General features: G+C 47.5%; 1 protein-coding gene across 3 annotated transcripts in view; it reads left to right on the top strand.

The window, feature by feature from the left end:
* Positions 1–18,871, top strand: part of Mapkapk2 (MAPK activated protein kinase 2) — a 44,525-nt gene extending 25,654 nt beyond the window's left edge. For 2 of the 3 annotated variants that reach the window (XM_047521437.1, XM_047521439.1), the window contains 9 exons: positions 13,476–13,615; positions 13,801–13,874; positions 14,127–14,206; positions 14,644–14,770; positions 15,447–15,522; positions 15,925–16,049; positions 16,403–16,488; positions 16,604–16,684; positions 17,319–18,871. In XM_047521437.1, coding sequence (XP_047377393.1) covers positions 13,476–13,615; positions 13,801–13,874; positions 14,127–14,206; positions 14,644–14,770; positions 15,447–15,522; positions 15,925–16,049; positions 16,403–16,488; positions 16,604–16,684; positions 17,319–17,462 — 933 coding nt within the window. In that variant the 3' untranslated portion in view covers positions 17,463–18,871. The remainder of the gene's footprint in view (positions 1–13,475; positions 13,616–13,800; positions 13,875–14,126; positions 14,207–14,643; positions 14,771–15,446; positions 15,523–15,924; positions 16,050–16,402; positions 16,489–16,603; positions 16,685–17,318) is intronic. The other variant, XM_047521438.1, reaches the window with a different exon arrangement.
* The last annotated feature ends 351 nt before the right edge of the window (positions 18,872–19,222 follow it).

The following is a 19,222-nucleotide window of genomic DNA, read 5'->3' as shown; positions in this document are numbered from 1 at the left end:
GCTTTAGCCACAGTGCTTTACACCTTCTTTTCCCTTTGCTTAAAGCAGCTTTTGACAACAAAAACAACAAACTGTAAAAAGAGTTTATTGAGTAGGCCTAATTCTAAGTGCAATTGCATTATTATTATTAACTAAACAACAGCCCTATGAGGTAGATATCATTGTTACCTTCTTACAGGAAGGCAGCTGGAGGCTGAGGAGGTTAGGGAACTTACCAGGCCCCACAGCTGGTGGGACGCTGGCTTTGGAGCCTTTGCTCCCTCCCTTGTTACTTGGATCTGACTTGAGAGTTCTCTCTCTTCCTGTGCTGTTGTGGAGGAGTTTTTGGACACTCACATACAATTTTTTGGGGGGTTAGTTTGGGCCCATATTTCTCCTTAATAAACATCTAATACCTAGCACAGTGAATGTCTCTCCCTTATTTCTTTCTTTTTGTCACTTGCAAGATGGATAAACTTGCTGGCTCTTGTGTCTTCAGCAGCTTGTTGGTAGTACTAGGCAAGGCTTGGTTTGTGCTTGTAGGTGCTCTTCAACAGGCCACTATTTATTGAGTACCTCCTAAAAGCTACATACTGGGGTTGGGACTTAGAAGATGAATAAGATGTTATTCCAGCCCCCAAGAGGTCTACAGCGGGAGGAGGAACTCTCTTGTAAATAACACCAGAGAGTGCTGACTTAGGAATTTAATAACTTATGGGAACAGAAGAAAGAGGTGAACTCTGCCTGAAGTTGTCAGAGAGGTTATATAGAGGAAGTGACATTGTGCTGGTCCTTGGGGAACACAAAGACATAGTCATGAAAAGATATGGCTCTTTGAAGTCCTGAAGTTCAGTGTAGCTTAAGTATAGGGGCTCTTGGGAGATGAGGGTAGAGATGATATGTGTAGGAGCTGGGAAGGACCAAGTTCAGGACCTGGATATTGTCCTGGATGTTATCCAATGGAGATGTTTAATGGAAAAGATGTCCTATGCAGATTTGCCTTTCAGAAGGTAACTGGATGTAGTGGGATGGAGTAAGTCTACCATCTAGAAATCAGTTAGAACACACACAAGAGAAAGGGGCTGCTACTGAATGTGGGGAAGTCAGACTGGAAAAGGGAAGATGGATTTGGGAGATCTTTCCAGAGACACAGTTGGATTGATTCTGTGGGTGAGAGAGGAAAAGAGAGAGAGAAAGTGAGGTTGAGGACTTACGATTTACATCTGGGAACCCAGCTAGATGGTGATGTCATTGCCATTTACTGAGATCCTGGAGCAAACTGGAGGGGCAGTGAGTTCAGTCTGGCGAGTGTTCAGCAGTCTGTCCTCAAGCCATTAACTGACACTTTATTATTGGTCATTTATAGCAACTGCGAATATTATCTAAATGCTTTGTCATTTCACTCGCTCTTTCATTGTCATCCCAGAGGCTTGGCAGGAAGAAGACTGGGTCAGTATATCTCATATCCGTCAAGGCCCCTGTGTCTGGCATTCCTTTGGGCTATAATTTAGTAATTCTGCTAAGAAGCAAATGAAACTGGTTTGCCATGGCTTTGTGGGGAGCCCAGGCTCCCCTTCCATGTGAAGGTCCAGTTCGTGATCTGCTCTAGAGTTTTGCAGGGACCACTACTGTGTTAAGCAGTCCATCCTATTTATTCCATTCCCTTTAAACAAACAAACAAACAAAAATGCCAGACCTGTTATTTGCATGCTTTTACTCTATTAACAATTTTGTCTACATATTGTTTAATTTTCCCTCTTGTCTGTGAACCCTTGAAACCACAGGCACTTAGTCTAGGACCTGGAGCACAGCAGGTTCTGAGTGAAGTGTTCTGCCCCAAAGCAGGACACAGGGCTGCTGACTGTCACACTAGCAATGGCTCTGGAATCACACCACAGTTTCTTGCTGCATCCTGGGATGTGATTCTTCTAAGATTGTGATCTTTTCACTGAGTCACTGAGTGTGATTGTAAGCTGCTTCTTGGTCTAGCCTGTATTTGAGGTTTTTCCCTGAGAGCATGTGCATGCTGTAGGTAATTATAAATGTTCAGCTTGTTGTGGTCAGAAGAGCATTCACCTTGGTAGAAAAGATGGACAGAATAGGGATGAACTTCCCCATTCTCTTTTTTATAGAGGAACCTCTGCTCCCTGCAGGGGGCCACTGCCTCCTTGGGGCATCTTAACTTTGGATGTGGCTTGGAGAGTCCTTGCATTTTCATGAGCTCTGTTCACTCCATCTTGTGAGCTCCTGCCCCGGCTTTGGGTGTGCCCTGGCTTACCTACGGGCATTTGCTTGTGTCTAAACACATTATTTAGCCTCAGTTCTCCCTGTGCTGTGGCCCGATCCCCTGTGGCTGCTGCCTCCTGCCTTCTTCAGGGGATGATTATGTTAGATGGTCAGAATTCACTCCCTAGAGACACAGACTGGATCTTTCCAGACCATTCCCTTTTGAGATCTCTGTGTATAGATTGGTCTAAGCTAAACTATGAATTTTGTCCTCAGGTTTTTTCCTTCTCTCCTTTGAACTCTAAATTGACAAGGTTACTTCCTCCCCACGTGGTGGTGTTCTTGTTAATGTGGTTTTCCTAGCTAAGGTATGTATGTATTTTTAAACATAATATTCAATTTTCTTTCCTGGTCAGAATTTAGTTCAAAGTAACTGTTCCCTTGAGGAACTAAGTAAGGTAAGACAAGAATTTGCCAGGTGTCCTGCTCTTAGCAGAAAGACTTAACCTCTCTGTCGTAGATGTCCTCATGTTGGCTATCTTGTGCATGGACCATTTTTGCTACAGTGTAGGAAAGAGTGGTTCATATCTTCTCCCTGACCATGGATTTTCCTATACTATGTTACCATCGTACTGATTTGTCTTCCAGTTCTTTTCCTTCTTTCTTCATCAGCTGTTGCTACTGTGTTAAGTGTGTGGAATTGTGAACAGGGATGTGTGTATGTGTGTGTGCGTGTGCTTGTGTGTGTGCACAATACTTTTTCATTTTCTTCTTCCACCTTTTCTCTCCCTGCCCCTCTACCTCCCACCAAATCTATTGATTTAGTATACATGCCATGAATCGCATCCCACTAAATTGGAGTGATAAAGATAAGCCTGCATTTATTACTTCAAATTAAAATTTTAAGTTTGCTTTGGCAGTCATGCGGGACCAGATTGACAGACGCTGCCTAGGCAGGAAAGCAGTGCTACCGACCTTCAGTCCTTTTTTTTTTTTTTTTTTTTTTTTGGTACCAGGGATTGAACACAGGGGTACTTAACCACTGAGCCATATCTCTAGCTCTTTTTGATTTTTTATTTTAAAACAGGGTCTCACTGAGTTGCTTAGGGCCTCACTAAGTTGCTGAGGCTGGCTTTGATCTTGCCATCTTCCTGCCTCAGCCTCCCTAGCTGCTGGGATTATAAGGATGTGCCACTGTGCCTGGCTCCTTCTGTCTTAATTAGATGACTTCTGTGACTTCTCAGGAGTTGAATCTGGTACAGAAAGCCAACTTGGAGAGTTAGTGTGTTGCCTCCCTCCCACTGTCTCCCTTGTCTTCCAGGGACGCTGCCTTGTATCTTGTTAGGAGCTGTGGTCTGTAAAGCTGCTGGGCAGCACAGTCTGCCCATTTAATCAGTAAGTGTTTATTTTGACTCTTCTGTGCCAGGCTCTGCGTGTGGCCTGATGGATGTAGAGATAAATGGGGCGGGCCTGGAACCAGAGGAGGCACGGGGAGACGGAGACGTTTAGGAGGCCAAACAGGTCAACAGTAGACTAATATTAGCCGAACAGGGTTTATTGTTAAAGCCGCCTTTGTTGTGAGGGGTGGGGAAAACTTGGAGATGAGTTTGAATTGGGTCTGAATCTTGGCTTTATCATTCACTGGCTGGGTGGCCTTGGGCAAATTGCTTCCTTGGGGCTTGGTCACCACACCTGTACAAGGGAGCCAGCAATTGACTGTACTCTATAGGGCTGTTGGGAGGTTTAAATATAGCAATGTTTTCTATATATAAAGTGCACCTGGCACATGATCAGTGCGGTACAAATGGAATATGTCTCTTTTCCCGCTGTGCAGCTAGCAGCAGTGACTGGGGGCCTTGACTGCCCTAATCATCCTTCGGTTATGTCCTCCAGGAAGATGCAGGCCTTTGCCTCAGCCCCCTAGCCTTCTGCCCCCTGCCCTTCACCCTCTGGCCAAGAGTTGGACCAGACCTGATTTTTTCAGCAGCCCCATGTCATCCTTCATCTCTGCTCCCTCCCTCTCCAACTTGGAGGACAACTGGCTTTTGGGGCATGTGTACTGTCACCATTTGAGGCCAGGAGTTCTATGTGAGACCCAAGGCATGCCACACCTCAGAATCCAAGCTTTTTGATTTCATTAAAAAAAAAAAAAAATTCATGCAGATGGTGAAGATTCAGTCAATAAATAAAAGTTTAAATTGAAGAGGAAAAGGAAAAATACATGTTTCTCTAGAACATTCTCCCTGGTGGTCAATATTGTTAATTTCTTTTTAATTCCTCCAGGAAAAATTTAAGCTTTCATAAATCCATGTATCTTCTCTCCTTTGTCTTAAGAAACAAAACAATAACAATAACAATAAAGCCACACGAATGGAATTATACATTCTATTCAGTACTTTCCTGTCTTACTTTTGGAAATTTAAAAAATATACATAGGAAGAAAATGTCACCCATATTACTACCATTTATAGTAAACCACTAGTTAACCTTTTGTGTGTTTGCTTCTTGTTTGTAGGAATATACTTAAAACTTTACTTAAGAAATATGAATTCAGTTCCATTAAAACAAAACAAAACAACTAGAGCATTAAACATAAAGCCAAAGTGTCACCTTGTTCCTTGTCTGCTCTTTGCACAGGAGTGGGTGCGGAGCTGCCTCACCTTTTACAAAGGTGCACAGTATTCTGTTGAATGAATTTGCTGTCATTTATCTGACTAGTTCCTCACTGGTGGACATTTAGGTTATTACTTAGTTTTTTGCCATTAAAATGCTTTATGAATGTAATTTGTAGGGTGGATTCCTAGCCGGGTAAGTATTGAGTCCAAGGTTTGAACATTTACCATTTTGATAGATATGGCCACATTCCTCCAAAATAGAGTAGTTTATATACCTACCCAGTGAGTATATGAGAAAGTGCCTTTTCTCCTAAAATCTATGTATAAATCTAAGAGTTTTGTTTTGGTCAAACATTAAAACAGTTTTGCCAGCTTGGTGAAATTATCATCCTTGTTTTTATAAACATTTCTCTTTTAATGAGTTACATTGAGCATATTTCATTTGGCCATCTGTGTTTCTTTTTCTTTGAACTGCCTGTTCTTATCCTTTAGCCATTTTTATATTGGGCTGTTAATCTTCTAAATTGATTCACTAGAGTCAAGTTAGCCTTTTATCCATGTGCTACAAATATTTAGAAAAATTAGGAAAATTTGTCATTTTCTGTGTGACTTTTCAGCTTCTGGCCTCTTTTGTTGAACATCAGTCCTTTGTGACCACCCTGGGGGATCTTGAGAATGCTGGGGCATGACAGGGATGCTCACCCCTATTAGAGGCAGGCCCCAGCTCCTGAGCAGTGGGAAAAAGGTGTTTTAAGGCTTTTGGTACCAATTCTTTGAGAGATAATTACTATTAATGATTTCCTGAGTATTAATGTCCTTGCTGTTTTATATATAATGTGTGTATGTGTATGTATAAATAGATTTAGTTATATATATAGATATGAATAAATATACATATAGCACTGGGATTATATTGTCTATAAAGTTTTGTAACTTGTTTTTTCATTTATTTCAGCTACTTTCTGATAAATAAATTTACAGATTAGGATTTGTGCTGCAAAAGAAAAAACAGGGTGCTGTGCTAGGCAGTGACAGTGATGGTGACTGAGAGTTTAATAGACACGTGGGAAGCCATTATCTCATTCAATATTCTTTGGAAATATCATTTCAGTGACTATGAATTCAATAGAGAAACTCACTTTTTTTTTTTTTTGTTCTTGTTTAATATGTAAAAGGTTAATAAAAATGGTAGTCAGGGTTGTAGTTTTTAATACATTCTTGGAATGTTGACCTCCCGGGGAGTACTATTTCAGTTAGCTGAAGGATCACCTCTCTTTTTGAACTTTGTAAAGACAGAGTTTGTGTAAATCTTGAAAAGATCAGTTCACAAGATTATGGTAGCTAACTTATTGTGAGAATTAAGTATAAACGTTGTCAGGTTAACTAACAGAGGTAATAACTAATGTGACAGAAACAGCTGGAGCAGATGGGATAAGAGGGAACCAATCCTAAAATTACTTTCCCCTTATAGCAACGTATTAATGTTCCAACTTAAGTCAATCATGCATTCATTGTGGTGTTTTAAAACAATCAAGCCAAAATAAATTCTTCATACCACTGAAAAAGATATATGTACTACAAACTACTTAAGCACAAAGGTTTTTGTTAGGCAGCTCTTGGCTTGGGCCATACACATTTATAGGGTCCTCTGCTTCTCAAACTTAATGTAGGTCTCATTCATATATATATATATATATATATGACTAAACTTAAGCTCAGCAAACTAGGATTCTGGTGGTAGAGAAAATCAACAAATTAGACCCCAGGACAGCTAATGCCAATGGCTGTCAAAATTGAGCTCCCATCCCAGTCACCTAGAGGGTTTGAAAGACAGCTTGCTAGTACCCAACCTGGAATTTCCAATTCAAGAGGACCCTGTGGGGTCCAGATTCTGCATTTATAACAGGTGCCACGAACCCCACTTTGAGAACCACTGGCTGTGACAACTGTAAGAACTTGGCACCATCCCCATCACTGTTCTGTGGGTGACACCATCAGCGTGCTATCCGCCATGTTTGCCCTGCAGAGGGCAGCATGGAGTCATCCCACTGGAACAATGCCATTGCTCAGCATCTGGTAAGAGAAGTCCTAGTCTAGCTAACAGGTGCTCCTCTGCAGCCTGTAATGCACTTAGTAACTAGAGCCATATACACTGTGTTTGAAATGTTGATACACTCACTTTTTAAAAGAGCATTCTGTTTGTTGCTGGGCATTGAGTTGTCAGCCATTTCTAGTTAAGGTGAATAACTGTTGAACTATATCCCCTTAAAGCTGCACCTGTGATTAGTACTTTAGGATAAAATTGCCCAAGTGGAATTTCAACAGCAGAGGGTCTGCACTTAGTGCATTCTCAGCTCATTACTGGCCGCTGATGTCATGGATAGTCTTGGGCAAACTACCTTTTACCATGGGGTGGTGGGAAGGGGCTTTAGGAGCTGCACGAGCAGAGTTCCAGTTCCAGCCCTGCTACAGACAACTGGCTGAAAGACCTTGAACTAATCCTTCTACAGCAAGTTATCTTAGTTTTAAAATAGGATGTCCCCTCCCAGAGTAGGCATCTAGGATAGGTGTGAGCAGGTGAGCTGTCCCCCACCCCCCAGAAGTACCTAGCCTTTTCCCAAGGAGCTGCCAGCCCCTCTTGGACATGCTGCCCCCTTGAGCACTGTGCTCAGGACAGTGCTGGCAGTGGCTCCCCTCCCAAACCTCCTCTTTTCTTTACATTTGCAAAGCATCCAGGCCAGCCATCCTTCATGTGGTGCAGAAGAAGAGGTATCTGTTCTGATCTGAAAGCTAGCGAGCTTAGTACTCGACACACAGGGCTTTCCTGACCCCAGCTGCCTTGGGTGTGTGTGTGCAGAGGTCTGTGGAACAGTGGGCACCACACCCCACTGAAGCACTTGGTTCCTGAATCAGACCATCATTCTTAGCACCGAATCAGAATCAGTCTTGGGAAGGGATGTCTTCCTTCCCTTGTTGTATACACACCCTACCTCCAGCTGCCCAGCTCAGGTAGTGTATAGGGAGGAAAAGCTTAGGGCTACCATGCCAAAGCCTGCTTCCCTCCCTGTATCCTGGGCCCCCATCACTGCCCAGAGCTATGAATAACCCTGTAAGTGAAATGGACGGGATCAGGATCCCAGTTGCCCACCCAGTGTGACTAACACATGGTAGCGGGGAGCAGAATAATAAAAGCCAGCTACTGCAGTGATCACTGTGCACAAGGTAAATTACATATTGTGTATGCGTTAAGTCATTTAATATGGTGACCCCATCAGATGAGGTAGGGACTGTTATCCCATTTGACCCATAAGGAAACTGAGGCACGAAGGGGCTAAAAACATCTGAGTCCACACAGTTAGTGAGGAGCAGCACTTGTGAGAGATGATCCTTGGGGTCTGGGTTTGTTCTTCCAGTTCTACCCTCTTATCTGCATAGCTGGTGAGTAGCACCTGAGGCCCAGGTCTCCCTGATTTCCTTCCTTTTTTCTGGCTTTCAGCTTGGCTTAGAATGTCTTTTTAGGGGACCCTGTGATGGAAGTGGGAGGGGAGATAAATGAGACCAGGTACAACCTGAATTGAAGGCCTTGTCCCTTTCCCCTCTGAAGAGGTCGGGAACTATTTTGGGGCAGCTCCTATGTCTCTCTCACTGCCACTGTACTGGAGTCCCCAGGCAGTGGGCTCTGTGACCTGGTCCTGACCCCTGCCACACTTGGCAGGTGACCTAGGCTATTGCACTGCAGTGTAGCACATGTAGCAATTAACCTTTCTCTAGCGCAGGAGAATTTCAGACACAGATTCTGTGGGACAGAGGCAAGTCACAGTATTAGTTCCAGGCTTAGCATGGGTTTCATGCTTTTTATTCCTTGCAAGCACTTTGTGACTAAAGGCCTGTGACTTTTAGTAGGAAGACCCTTCCTTCTTCTTGTCCATGGTCCTCAGATCCATGGTCCCCAGAACCATGGTCCTAGAATCGTGGTCCCAGGCCATTTGGCCTCCGCTGTCCATGCCAGAGGACCTTTCCCAGGTGACTTTCTTGGCTTTGGTTGTTTACCTGCTGCCCTCGCTCACTTTGTTGGTGGCCCCTGGCAACCCCCTGGAAGCTCTGTGCACTTTCCCTATCTCCCTCTGGCTGGGAGCACAGGCCACCTCCCCCGCTGTTCTTTACTTAGTCCTGAATTCCAGATTAGCACATTCCTGACTCCTCTCTCCAGGCTTTTTGTCTTCCACACTTGTCTGCAAGTATCTTTGGCACTTCATGGCTCTGCCCAATGACATCAGCCAACCTGCCTGACCAATTGGAAGGTCTTGCTTTCATGGCTTGCTTGATTTTCATATCCAGTCATAGATTTCTGATAAACATGTGCCTGGATAGATATCAGTTACCAGTCTTCTTGAAAAATTCTTCTGTTTAAGAATTAAGAATATTCTGGTGCTGGGATTGTGGCTCAGTGGTAGAGCACTTGCTAGCATGTGTGAGGCACTGGGTTCAATTCTCAGCACCACATAACAAATGAATAAATAAAGGTTCATCAACAACTAATACAAATATTTAAAAAAAAAAGAATATTCTGCTTTCCAAGTCACTTCATGGAGGATAGACCTCTTGCAGCCCCTCTCACAGTCCCTTTAGTGGGGGCCCCCATGGACAGAGTTTAGATACATAGAGAGAAGAAGCAACAGGACAAGGATTGTGCTCAGAAATGCCTTTTCCCTAATGTAGGGAAAAACTAAAAATCCACATACCCCTGGGTGAGGGGAAGATGGGAGCAGTCAAACAGAAATAATAGGAAACCTTGCCCTTCAGAAATGTTGGGGAGATAAGGCACAAATAAGCAAAATAGTAAAATGTTTTTTAAAAGCAAAAAGTACCTGTAAGAATATTATTTCACAAAATTATATGTAGTTTGACAGATGAAGATCAGCAAGGTAGATTTGCTTCCTGAAAGCAAAAAATGCAGAACTGGAACTCCAAATGCATGCAGTTTTGCACGGGGTTTCAAAGGTCAGGTCAGGTTCATTGTGCTACACGAACTTGCCCTTTCTAGCAGATGAAGAATTTCTAAGTCTGGAAGTGTGCTGTGAACCAGACATTCTGATGGCAAATTCTCTTTTGCTTCGTGTTGTGCACCTGTCAATGGCAGAGAGAGTAGAACTTGCATTGAGTGCTCCAAATTCAGGGGTACCAGAGATGTGTACTCAGGCTTGGCCTTGGTGCATCCTCACTGAGCATACCTCTGGCTGTTAGAACAGGGAGGTGAGGCCCAGGTGGTAGCCACTGGGCTAAAGACAGAAGCCAGGCTACTGCCATCCTGCCAGCTCTGGCCTCAGCTCAACCGTGACCCTGCTGCTGTGGCAGCAATGCTATGACTTGCAGTGGTGAGTGTCTTCCTGATGATAAAACCCTTTAGAGGCTTTATTTCATTAACTGCTCACAAGGGCTTTGTGAGAAGGAAGCTAGGCAGGTCTCATTGCCCCATGCCTTCTACACTTGGAACAGGCTCAGAAAGGCTGTGCAACCAGGTATTAACAAATTCCAGATCAGGGCCCAAGTCTCTCCTGGCTGTAAATCCACAACCACAGTTGCATCTGAGTAAATTTGACAGCTTTTGACTCCTCTTCTCTGGGCCTCTGTTCCTTTGTGCCTGTAGAGGGCGACAGAGATCGCTCCTGCGAGGCTCTGGAGGCGTTTGCTCCTGAGCCCTTTGAACTTAGCACTCTTATAGTACATAAGCTCACTGAATTATAAGCATTTTTTTTTTTTTTTTTTTTTTTTTGTGGTGCTGGGGATCGAACCCAGGGCCTTGTGCATGCAAGGCAAGCACTCTACCAACTGAGCTATCTCCCCAGCCCAGCATTTTTTAAAGAAAGCATTTCACTGAGAACTTTTTACTGGTCTTTTTGGATAGAAATGGGAATTCGTTTGCCAGGATGGATGATCTCATCTTACTTCTGCTGGAACCACGCATGGTCTCTTCTTTGCTGATTCCGTATTTGGCCCCAACACACTCTGTCCTGCTCTTCTTGTCTGTGATGCTGAAACCTGACCTGCCCAGAACTATCTAGAAGCCCAGGCCATTGAAACCAATGCTAGGGTCACATTTGATCCCCAGACGAATGTGTTCTGGGATGTCAAATCAAAGCTTCCATTATCTGAGAAATTCTTTCTTAACTCATATTCATGTACCTTTAGCCTTTTCAGGATTTCTTCTACCTTGGCCCCATGGCAGGTGTAGTGGGTGGCCATCTTTTTTTTCTTCCTGATGCCAGAGGATCTGGCAGTGCCTTAGCTACCCTTCTGTTTCCCCTGCAGATGTGGGGATGAGTTCTGCGTGGGCGTCTCCTTTTACCTCAGTCCCACACCTTGATGGAGAACAGGAAGAGAGGGACAGATAATGAGAACTTACTGTGTCTCCTTCTTCTCATGTCCTCCCTCTCTACCCAACTGTTTTGAACTTTCAGATTGGGGCACCATTTGGCCTTGACATTCAGCAAGGCCTGCAGTAGGAGCTCAGTAAATGCTTGTTGAATTGAATTACAGACACATGAGATCAGCCAGTGCCTCCTCCTACTCTTCTCAGAGTATAAGAAAGTGAAATAAACTTTCTTGGTTGATCCAAATGAATAAAGTAAAAAGTAGAACTCAGGACCTGTGCAGTGTCCCATGTGGCCACAAGGTGGCAGTGTTACCCCATGGGGACCTTGCCTCCTGCAACTACTGGCTCTGAGTACTCCAAGGAAGACTGAGCTATGTAGTTGATTCTTTCTGGATACCTGTTTGGGGAATTGTCTGTCTGAAGTCACTCTGGAAAGTTTCAGCTTCTGGCCTCCTCTTAAAATCCAGGTAGTAAGATGGGCATGGTGGTACACGCCTGTAATACCAGTGACTTGGGAGGCAGAGGCAGGAGGGATTGTGAGTTCAAAGCCAGCCTCAGCAATATAGTGAGCCACTAAACAACTTTGAGATCCTGTCCCATAATTTAAAAATATAAAATAAAAAGGAGTGGGATGTGGCTCAGTGGTTAAGTGCCCTGGGTTCAATCTGTAGTACTGAACAACAACAACAAAGCAAAGCAAAACTGGGTAGTATGGTGGAAAAGCTTGGACTTTGGAATCTGTCAGGCCTGGATTCCAGTTCTGGGTCTTTCTTCTCCCAGAAACTCAGCTTTGGGAAAACTATTTCTCTGAGCCTCAGTTTTTTCATCCTATAAAATGGTAATTGTTATATAACTAGAAAAGGCCCAGTGTATCATGGGCCATAGTGTAAATGCATGCTGGTTTTATTGTTGCAAATTCCTGTGTTTGCCTTTCACTGTAATCTGGCTCCATCTTGGTCATCTGGTCTTACTTACCAGGCCTCATGTGCTTTCCAGCAAGCCTCTTGGACCTCACTCACCCACCCCTAGCTGTACTCCATCTTGGTCAGTCAGTGCCCGATTCTTGTCATTTCACCTGACTGGGTGACTTCCTTCTGCCTGTCTGTTTGCTTTCCAACTTCCCTGTCTCCCTGACACCCCAGCCCTTGAAGTGTCCAAAGCAGTTGAAGTGAGTACTACATAGGGCTGATCTTGAATTCTCATGAAAATGAGAAGCCCATGAGGATCCTTGCCTCAATTATTTTGGCATCTGTAATAAAAATGACAGCTATTGAGCACATGTCAGACACTCTGCTAGGTGCTTTGCAGAAATATTTGACTCTTACAACATATCTGTGAAAAAGAAGCTGTTACCCCCACTTTACACAGGAGAGGTATATCAGGATACTTTTGGCTCCGAACAGTAAGAAAGTTCTACTAAAAACAACTTCAACAGTTAGGAAAGTTTTTTATCTTACGAAAAAGAGTCATTAGGGATTCTTGGTGATATCAACAGGGATCTAAGTAGCTGCCATTTTCCTGTTTGCTTTCCTCAGCATGTTGGTTTATCCTTTTCTCTTTGGTGGCAGTCTCTGAGTAGATTTCCTCAAGCTCTTCTGGGTCATTTGGGTCTTAGGCTTGTTCCCAAGCCAGTAACTAGCAAAAGGAATGGAACCAGTGAGACTGGCTCAGACTAGCCAAAGTTCAGCTCCTGAGGCTAGGGAAGGTGCGGCTTCCTTTAGTATCTAGACACCTGGTCCAGGGAAGAAAAGGGTTCTGACTCGGTGTTACTTGCTTAAGGTTGCAAAGCTGGTATGAATGGGGATTCAGACCAACAATAGGCTGACTCTGGAGGCCATCTGCTGGTTGAGTGGAGTCAACTGTGGGTAAAAAGGTGTTTTTCTGGATCTGGTGTGCAGGTGTGAGTGATCTTGGGGTGCCTTTTCCTGCTGATTCTGGAGTCTCTCTTCTCCAGGCCCCTTCCCATTATCGTATTGGTTCTTCTCAAGTCTTTTTTTTCTCCCCACATTTCCTTCACTGTGGTCCTCTGATACCCAACGGCTTCCTTCTTCTGTAGACTTCGTGCCCTTGTTTGGCCCAAGGGCTGATCTCCACCTAACTGTTGAGGCCATGGAGGGGTCATGTGGAGAGTCCTTTCAGGATCCAGGAGGAGTCGCCATGCCTTTGGGGTGGGACTGGGATGGTGGTGAGTGTGGGGTTTGGGATCAGCATGGGAACGCTGGGGTTTGGGGTGGGGGCATCCCCTGCAGAGCCTGCATCACTGAGGAGGTGCTCTCTTGCAGATGCTCCAGGACTGCCCCAAGGCCCGCAGGGAGGTGGAGCTGCACTGGCGTGCCTCCCAGTGCCCACACATCGTGCGCATCGTGGACGTCTACGAGAACCTCTATGCAGGCAGGAAGTGCCTGCTGATTGTCATGGAGTGGTAAGCAGTTGCCATTGTGTGTTCTGGCCCAGTCTGTCCCCACCTTGCTCAGGCGCCTCTCCCTCTGAGCACAGCCCAGTGTACACCTGAAGCTTGGCATGTACATGCTTGGCTTCCTTCGGGGACAGTGGAGCGTGGCAGTGGGCTGTTGCATTCCCCAGATCTGAAGGTGGGTTTTCTTTCAGTTTGGATGGTGGAGAACTATTTAGCCGAATCCAGGACCGAGGAGACCAAGCGTTCACAGAAAGAGGTAGAAAGGGTCTGTTGTGGGGACGGGCTTGGGTGGGTAGGGCAGTGGGGGACCGAGGGCTTCTGCAGGAACTGCTTTTGGGAAAGAGGCTGAAGCTGCTGCCTCCTCAGCTCACTGCCAGAGGTGTCACTTCAGTTGATGAGGACATCTCCTGGTTTCTGTTTCTGGGGGTGGGTGCTGGGTGTGAGGCCTCAGGCTGCATGGGTGGGCTGATGACACATCTTTGAGACTCTCTTCCACACTTCCACCCCTCCTCTCTAGAAGCGTCAGAAATCATGAAGAGCATTGGTGAAGCCATTCAGTATTTGCACTCAATCAACATTGCTCATCGGGATGTCAAGGTACCAGCTGTTTGTGTCCCGTGCTTGGGTACTTGGCAGGCTGTGGGGCAGGACCGTGGGAGGGTTGCCAGAGTCACTCTGTACCCTGGGTGCCTGGTTTCTGAGTGTGGAATGGGTTAGCGTGTCATTCTGTCCTCGGTGAGGTCCTGCTTTCTTTGCCCATGGACAAACTGCAAACCCAGTAGCCAAGCCCTCTCTGGTCACACTCAGACTTGGGCTGCCCCTATCAGCACCTTGGTTTTTCTGTCCTGGTAGTGTTCATGCTGCCCCGTCCTGTCCTGGTGTTGTCTTGAGCTCCGTGTCCCCACGTGTGCAGCACTGGAGCTGGACGAGTGGCTCTTGGGTGGGTGGAAGGGAGCAGGCATCACCCTCTGGGATGCCGACGGTGCCTCCTGGGTTCACCGAGGGTGGTCACTTACCTGTCTCTCTTTCTGTAGCCCGAGAATCTCTTGTACACCTCTAAAAGGCCCAATGCCATTCTGAAACTCACTGATTTTGGCTTTGCCAAGGAAACCACCAGCCATAACTCTTTGACCACTCCTTGTTATACGCCGTACTATGTGGGTAAGTCCAGAGGAGGGCCCGGTACCTCGTGTTTCCCCAGAACTTTTCTCAACCCCTCCTCTTACAGGTTCTGGGAGAGTCTTTCAACCTTTTCTGATGCTGGTTTTGGTAGGATCCCATCAGAAGTAGGGTTTTCAGGGCTGGGTTTGTAGCTCAGTGGTGGAGTGCTTGCCCAGCATGTGTGAGGCCTTGGGTTCCATCCTCAGCCCTAGCAAATACCAAAAAACAAAAAAACAAAAAACCAACCAATAAACAAAAAACAATAGGAGTGCCACAGTTCAGCTAGGATCAAGGTATGGTGGAAATCCTCTGCCTGGAATCATGGGCAGGATTTGGTGCCTGAGCTCTATTCCTGAGAAAAACCATCACTTCCGTTAGGTTGTCGGTGGAGTCTGGGACTCAGATTTGGTTCAGCTAACAGGCACAGAATAAGCTCCCAAGGCATGTTTGTAAAATTACCTGGCTGGCATGAGTCTGGAAGTCTGTGGTTTGGGAATGCTTTCGGGTCAAGATGCTGACTGCAGGTTCATTCCTGCCTGGAGGGGAGTCTTCTGCTCCCCTCCTCCCACTCCCGCTGTTGTCCCGTCATGTTGGGCCAGAGGATTGTATGGAGAGCATCACCCACAGAAACGGGTAGGTCACACTGTTCCCATCCATGCTGATCTTTGTTTTGTAGCTCCAGAAGTGCTGGGCCCAGAGAAGTATGACAAGTCCTGTGACATGTGGTCCTTAGGTGTCATCATGTACATTCTGTGAGTGTGCTGGGAAGGGGCCAGGGCGGGTCGGGCTGTAGCAGGGCAGGGAGCCAGGGAGGTTTGTGCCTCTCCAGGGTAAGAGGAAGAGGTGAACGTTGGCACTCTGCTGTGGACGGGAGATTCCCTGGGAATCCCCTGCATGCCCCTTCTCTCGGTGCTTAGTGGGTTCTGACTGCTATGTGGTGGGGAGGAACTAACTCAAGGGCTAGATGTGTGTGGTTAAGGTACTTGGTGTGTTGGATTCCCGGACTCAGTCCTTGGCTTTGTATGTTGTGCCTGTGTCAGTGAGTCCCTTGTGACCTTTAGAAGGAGAAGAGCCTGTTTCTCACTCTGTTCCTGGCACAGGGCCTCTAAATAACAGCTAGTCTCTCCCTTTCTTCCTGCCTCTGTTTGCCACAGGCTCTGTGGGTATCCCCCCTTCTATTCCAACCACGGCCTTGCTATCTCTCCGGGCATGAAGACTCGCATCCGAATGGGCCAGTATGAATTTCCCAACCCAGAGTGGTCAGAAGTATCAGAGGAAGGTAGGAACCCAGCTTCCTGGGACAGGGGAAGAGCCTGTGTTTGTGTGTACATACATGCATGTGCATGTGTGCACGCATGTGTGGGCATCTGTCTCACATGACGGTGGCACTGTGGGCCTGCATCTGGGCCTACACCTGCTGGGTGTGGCCAGCCCGTGTGATGGGCCTGGGCAGGACTAGGGCTGTGGGGCTGGGTTGGGCCTGTCAGGTGGTACAGCATAGTGGTCCTTGGGCCTTTGCTGTTGGGCAATCTGCCTCCATGGGACCCCCTTTTGAGCCTGGTTTCCTCTGAAAAGTGAGGAGAAGAATGGGGGATGAACCCTGAGCTGTCTCTGTCCCCGCCCACCCCACAGTGAAGATGCTTATCCGGAACCTGCTGAAAACAGAGCCCACTCAGAGAATGACCATCACAGAGTTTATGAACCACCCCTGGATCATGGTAAGCCTGGCAGACAGGGACACCTGGGTCTAAGGGGTTGTCCCTTAGGACGGGTCCTTAGGCAGGACTTTACCTGCCCCAGACTTTCACTTGGATCTCTTTTCTCTCCCCTCAGCAATCAACAAAGGTCCCTCAAACTCCACTGCACACCAGCCGAGTCCTGAAGGAGGACAAGGAACGGTGGGAGGATGTCAAGGTGAGTGGTGAACCTGGGTGGGAGGACTCAGGGAGGCCCCTTGCAGGGAGTGCCCAGTGTGAGCAGTGGCCCTGGCTGGCAGAGAGGTTCTGCGTTCTTGCCGAGGGTTGTCTCCCCAGGAACAGGAGCAGTGACTCTGAGCCACTTCCCTGAGGTTGTAGGCAGAAGTTTTGCATACTTGTTCAGACTCCACCGCAGCTATTTCCTACAAACCCTCTACTCCCAGTCCCTAACAGGTACCTTAAAGACCATTTGGTATGATCTCCTCATTTTGCAGATGAGGAAACAGGCCCAATGAGGGGGAATGACTTGTTCTAGGTCACATAGCTGGTGACTGACTGGGACCAGACCCAGGGCTCCTGACTCCAGGCCTAGGGCTCTGTCATCTTCTGCAGGGTTGTAGGAGGGACCTGGGAGAGCAGCAGTGCAGTAGCCAGGCTCTGCTAACCCAGCAAGGGGCGACGCTGCTGTGAGCAGTGTGGACCCCCTAACGGGCCTGTCTTCGCTCCCTGCACCCTCCTCCTGCCTGGCCTCGCGTCTGTTGCCTCTCACTTCTGTGCACACCGTCATGCCCTTTGGCTTGCTCTCTTTCTCTCCCTTCCTGGTGCTATTCCTCTGCTGCCCCTGCCCTCAGGAGGAGATGACCAGTGCCTTGGCCACAATGCGTGTCGACTACGAGCAAATCAAGATAAAAAAGATTGAAGACGCGTCCAACCCTCTGCTTCTGAAGAGGCGGAAGAAGGCTCGGGCCCTGGAGGCTGCAGCCCTGGCCCACTGAGCCGCTGAGCCCTCCTGCCCACGGGAGGACAAGCAATAACTCAACATGAATTTATTTTTTAAATGAAGAGACACAGACTGTCCACTCTGCCTCCTCTCCTCTGCAGCTGCATGGAGCCTGGGACAGCGTCAGGAGCTGAGTCCTGCCTTTGGTCCCAGCCACCCCAGAGAGGGAGGGCCTGGGAGGCTGCGGAGAGGGAGCAAGCAGCTCTCGCCCCTGTGCTCATTTTGCAATTTTATCTGCGATTTGACTTAGAGTTTTTATGAAACCTCTTTTGTTGTCCTTTCCCTTTTTCCCCTTCCTTTCTACCAGACACCTTCCCCTCTGGATACTGCAAAGGTTTGGGGCTTGTCCAAGGGTATTTGTGGAAACTGTTACAGGGAGTGTCCCTGTGTTGTCCCTTCTGCCCTCCCGGTTTTCTCACTACAGTCCTGGGTCCCCACTGTCTCAGGCATTCTGGGGGCTCAAGGCTGCCCTTGGAAGGGTTGCCACCCACCTCCTCTACTGGAGAGCCCTCAGGTGTCACCAGTGTGCTGGACAGATAGGAGTGAGTGTGCGTGTGTGTGTGCATGTGCGCGTGCCCAGATCTGTGCCTGGGACTGCATTCAAGGGGCCGGGCAGGCGGGGCTGCAGAACCTCCCACCCCTGCCTGTGCTGAGCCTGCCGAAGTGCCTGGGAAGCCTGTCCAGACCCAGAGCCAGGCCTCCGTGGCCTGTTAACTGGGTTCCAGGAGGCAGAGAGGAGTGAAGATGGACCCTCAGGACTCCTGCCGGAGTGCTGGTCCTAGGGCCTCTTGAGGCACTGACCTACCGGAATAGCCTCTGTTTCCCCTTCTTGCCATTATTAACCCATTCTTGTTTATTTTTCTTAAATTTTTAGTTATTTCTCAGTGGGCAGCCTCTCAGGTCACGTGGGTGAGCCCGGGTAGGTCAGACTGCAGAGCTTCTGTGTTTCAGGTGTCTCCTGGGCTCTGGGGCATCAGCCAGCTACTCTTTGTGGGCAAGGGTAGGACCACTTTTGTGGCCCTCCCTCAAATTTCCACTGTGTGGCCTAGTGGGTGGGGGTAGTCTTCGCACCAAAGATGTCCCCACTCTGCCCCCTGCCCATTAGCCACTGTATCCCCCCTGACTCGGCCTATGAGGAGAGGGGGTGCCCCCAGTATTGAGGAGCAGCAGCGTGGGAAGAGTCCTCAGTGCCATGGTCCCACATTCCTTCCTCCCCCTGGAGGAGGGAGCGGCTCCCTCAGGGGCTGGTGGTGGAGGGCCTCTGGGTCTTCTCTGGGCCTGGGGGCAGGGCCCTGGGTGCCTACAACACCGCCCTTGTCTGTGATGGTGTGTCAAGCACTCAGACTGTTGTAAACTGTTGTTTTGTATGAACGAATTTGTCTTTACTAAACAGATTTAATAGTTGAGAGTTTTTTTTTTCCTCTTTCTTCCTGAGGCTCAGGCCCGTGTTGCTCACCTCTGTTCTTCCAATCTGTGGAGAGAGGTTTTATGCGCTGGGGGCAGAGTGTGGTGCCTGGGAAGGGGAGGGTCGGGGAAGGCATCTGGTGTGGGGGCCATGATTACTGCCCTCTTTGAGAGCTGCAGGCGGGTTGGGGGTTGGGGGTTGGGGGACAAGGACTGGGAAACCCTTCCTCTTTGGCCAAATACTGACTCAGGAGTTGAGCTGCTTTTCAGCACATGATTCTTTGGTCTTCATAGCCACAGTCAGGCGCTGGCATCCTCGGTCTGGGGGGAACCACCCATGTGGGGCCCTGG

The sequence above is a fragment of the Sciurus carolinensis genome, chromosome 12, assembly GCF_902686445.1.
Source record: "Sciurus carolinensis chromosome 12, mSciCar1.2, whole genome shotgun sequence".
Lineage (NCBI taxonomy): Eukaryota > Metazoa > Chordata > Mammalia > Rodentia > Sciuridae > Sciurus > Sciurus carolinensis.
The sequence above is the reverse complement of the archived record's forward strand: the minus strand, read 5'-3'. Positions and strand labels throughout refer to the sequence as shown.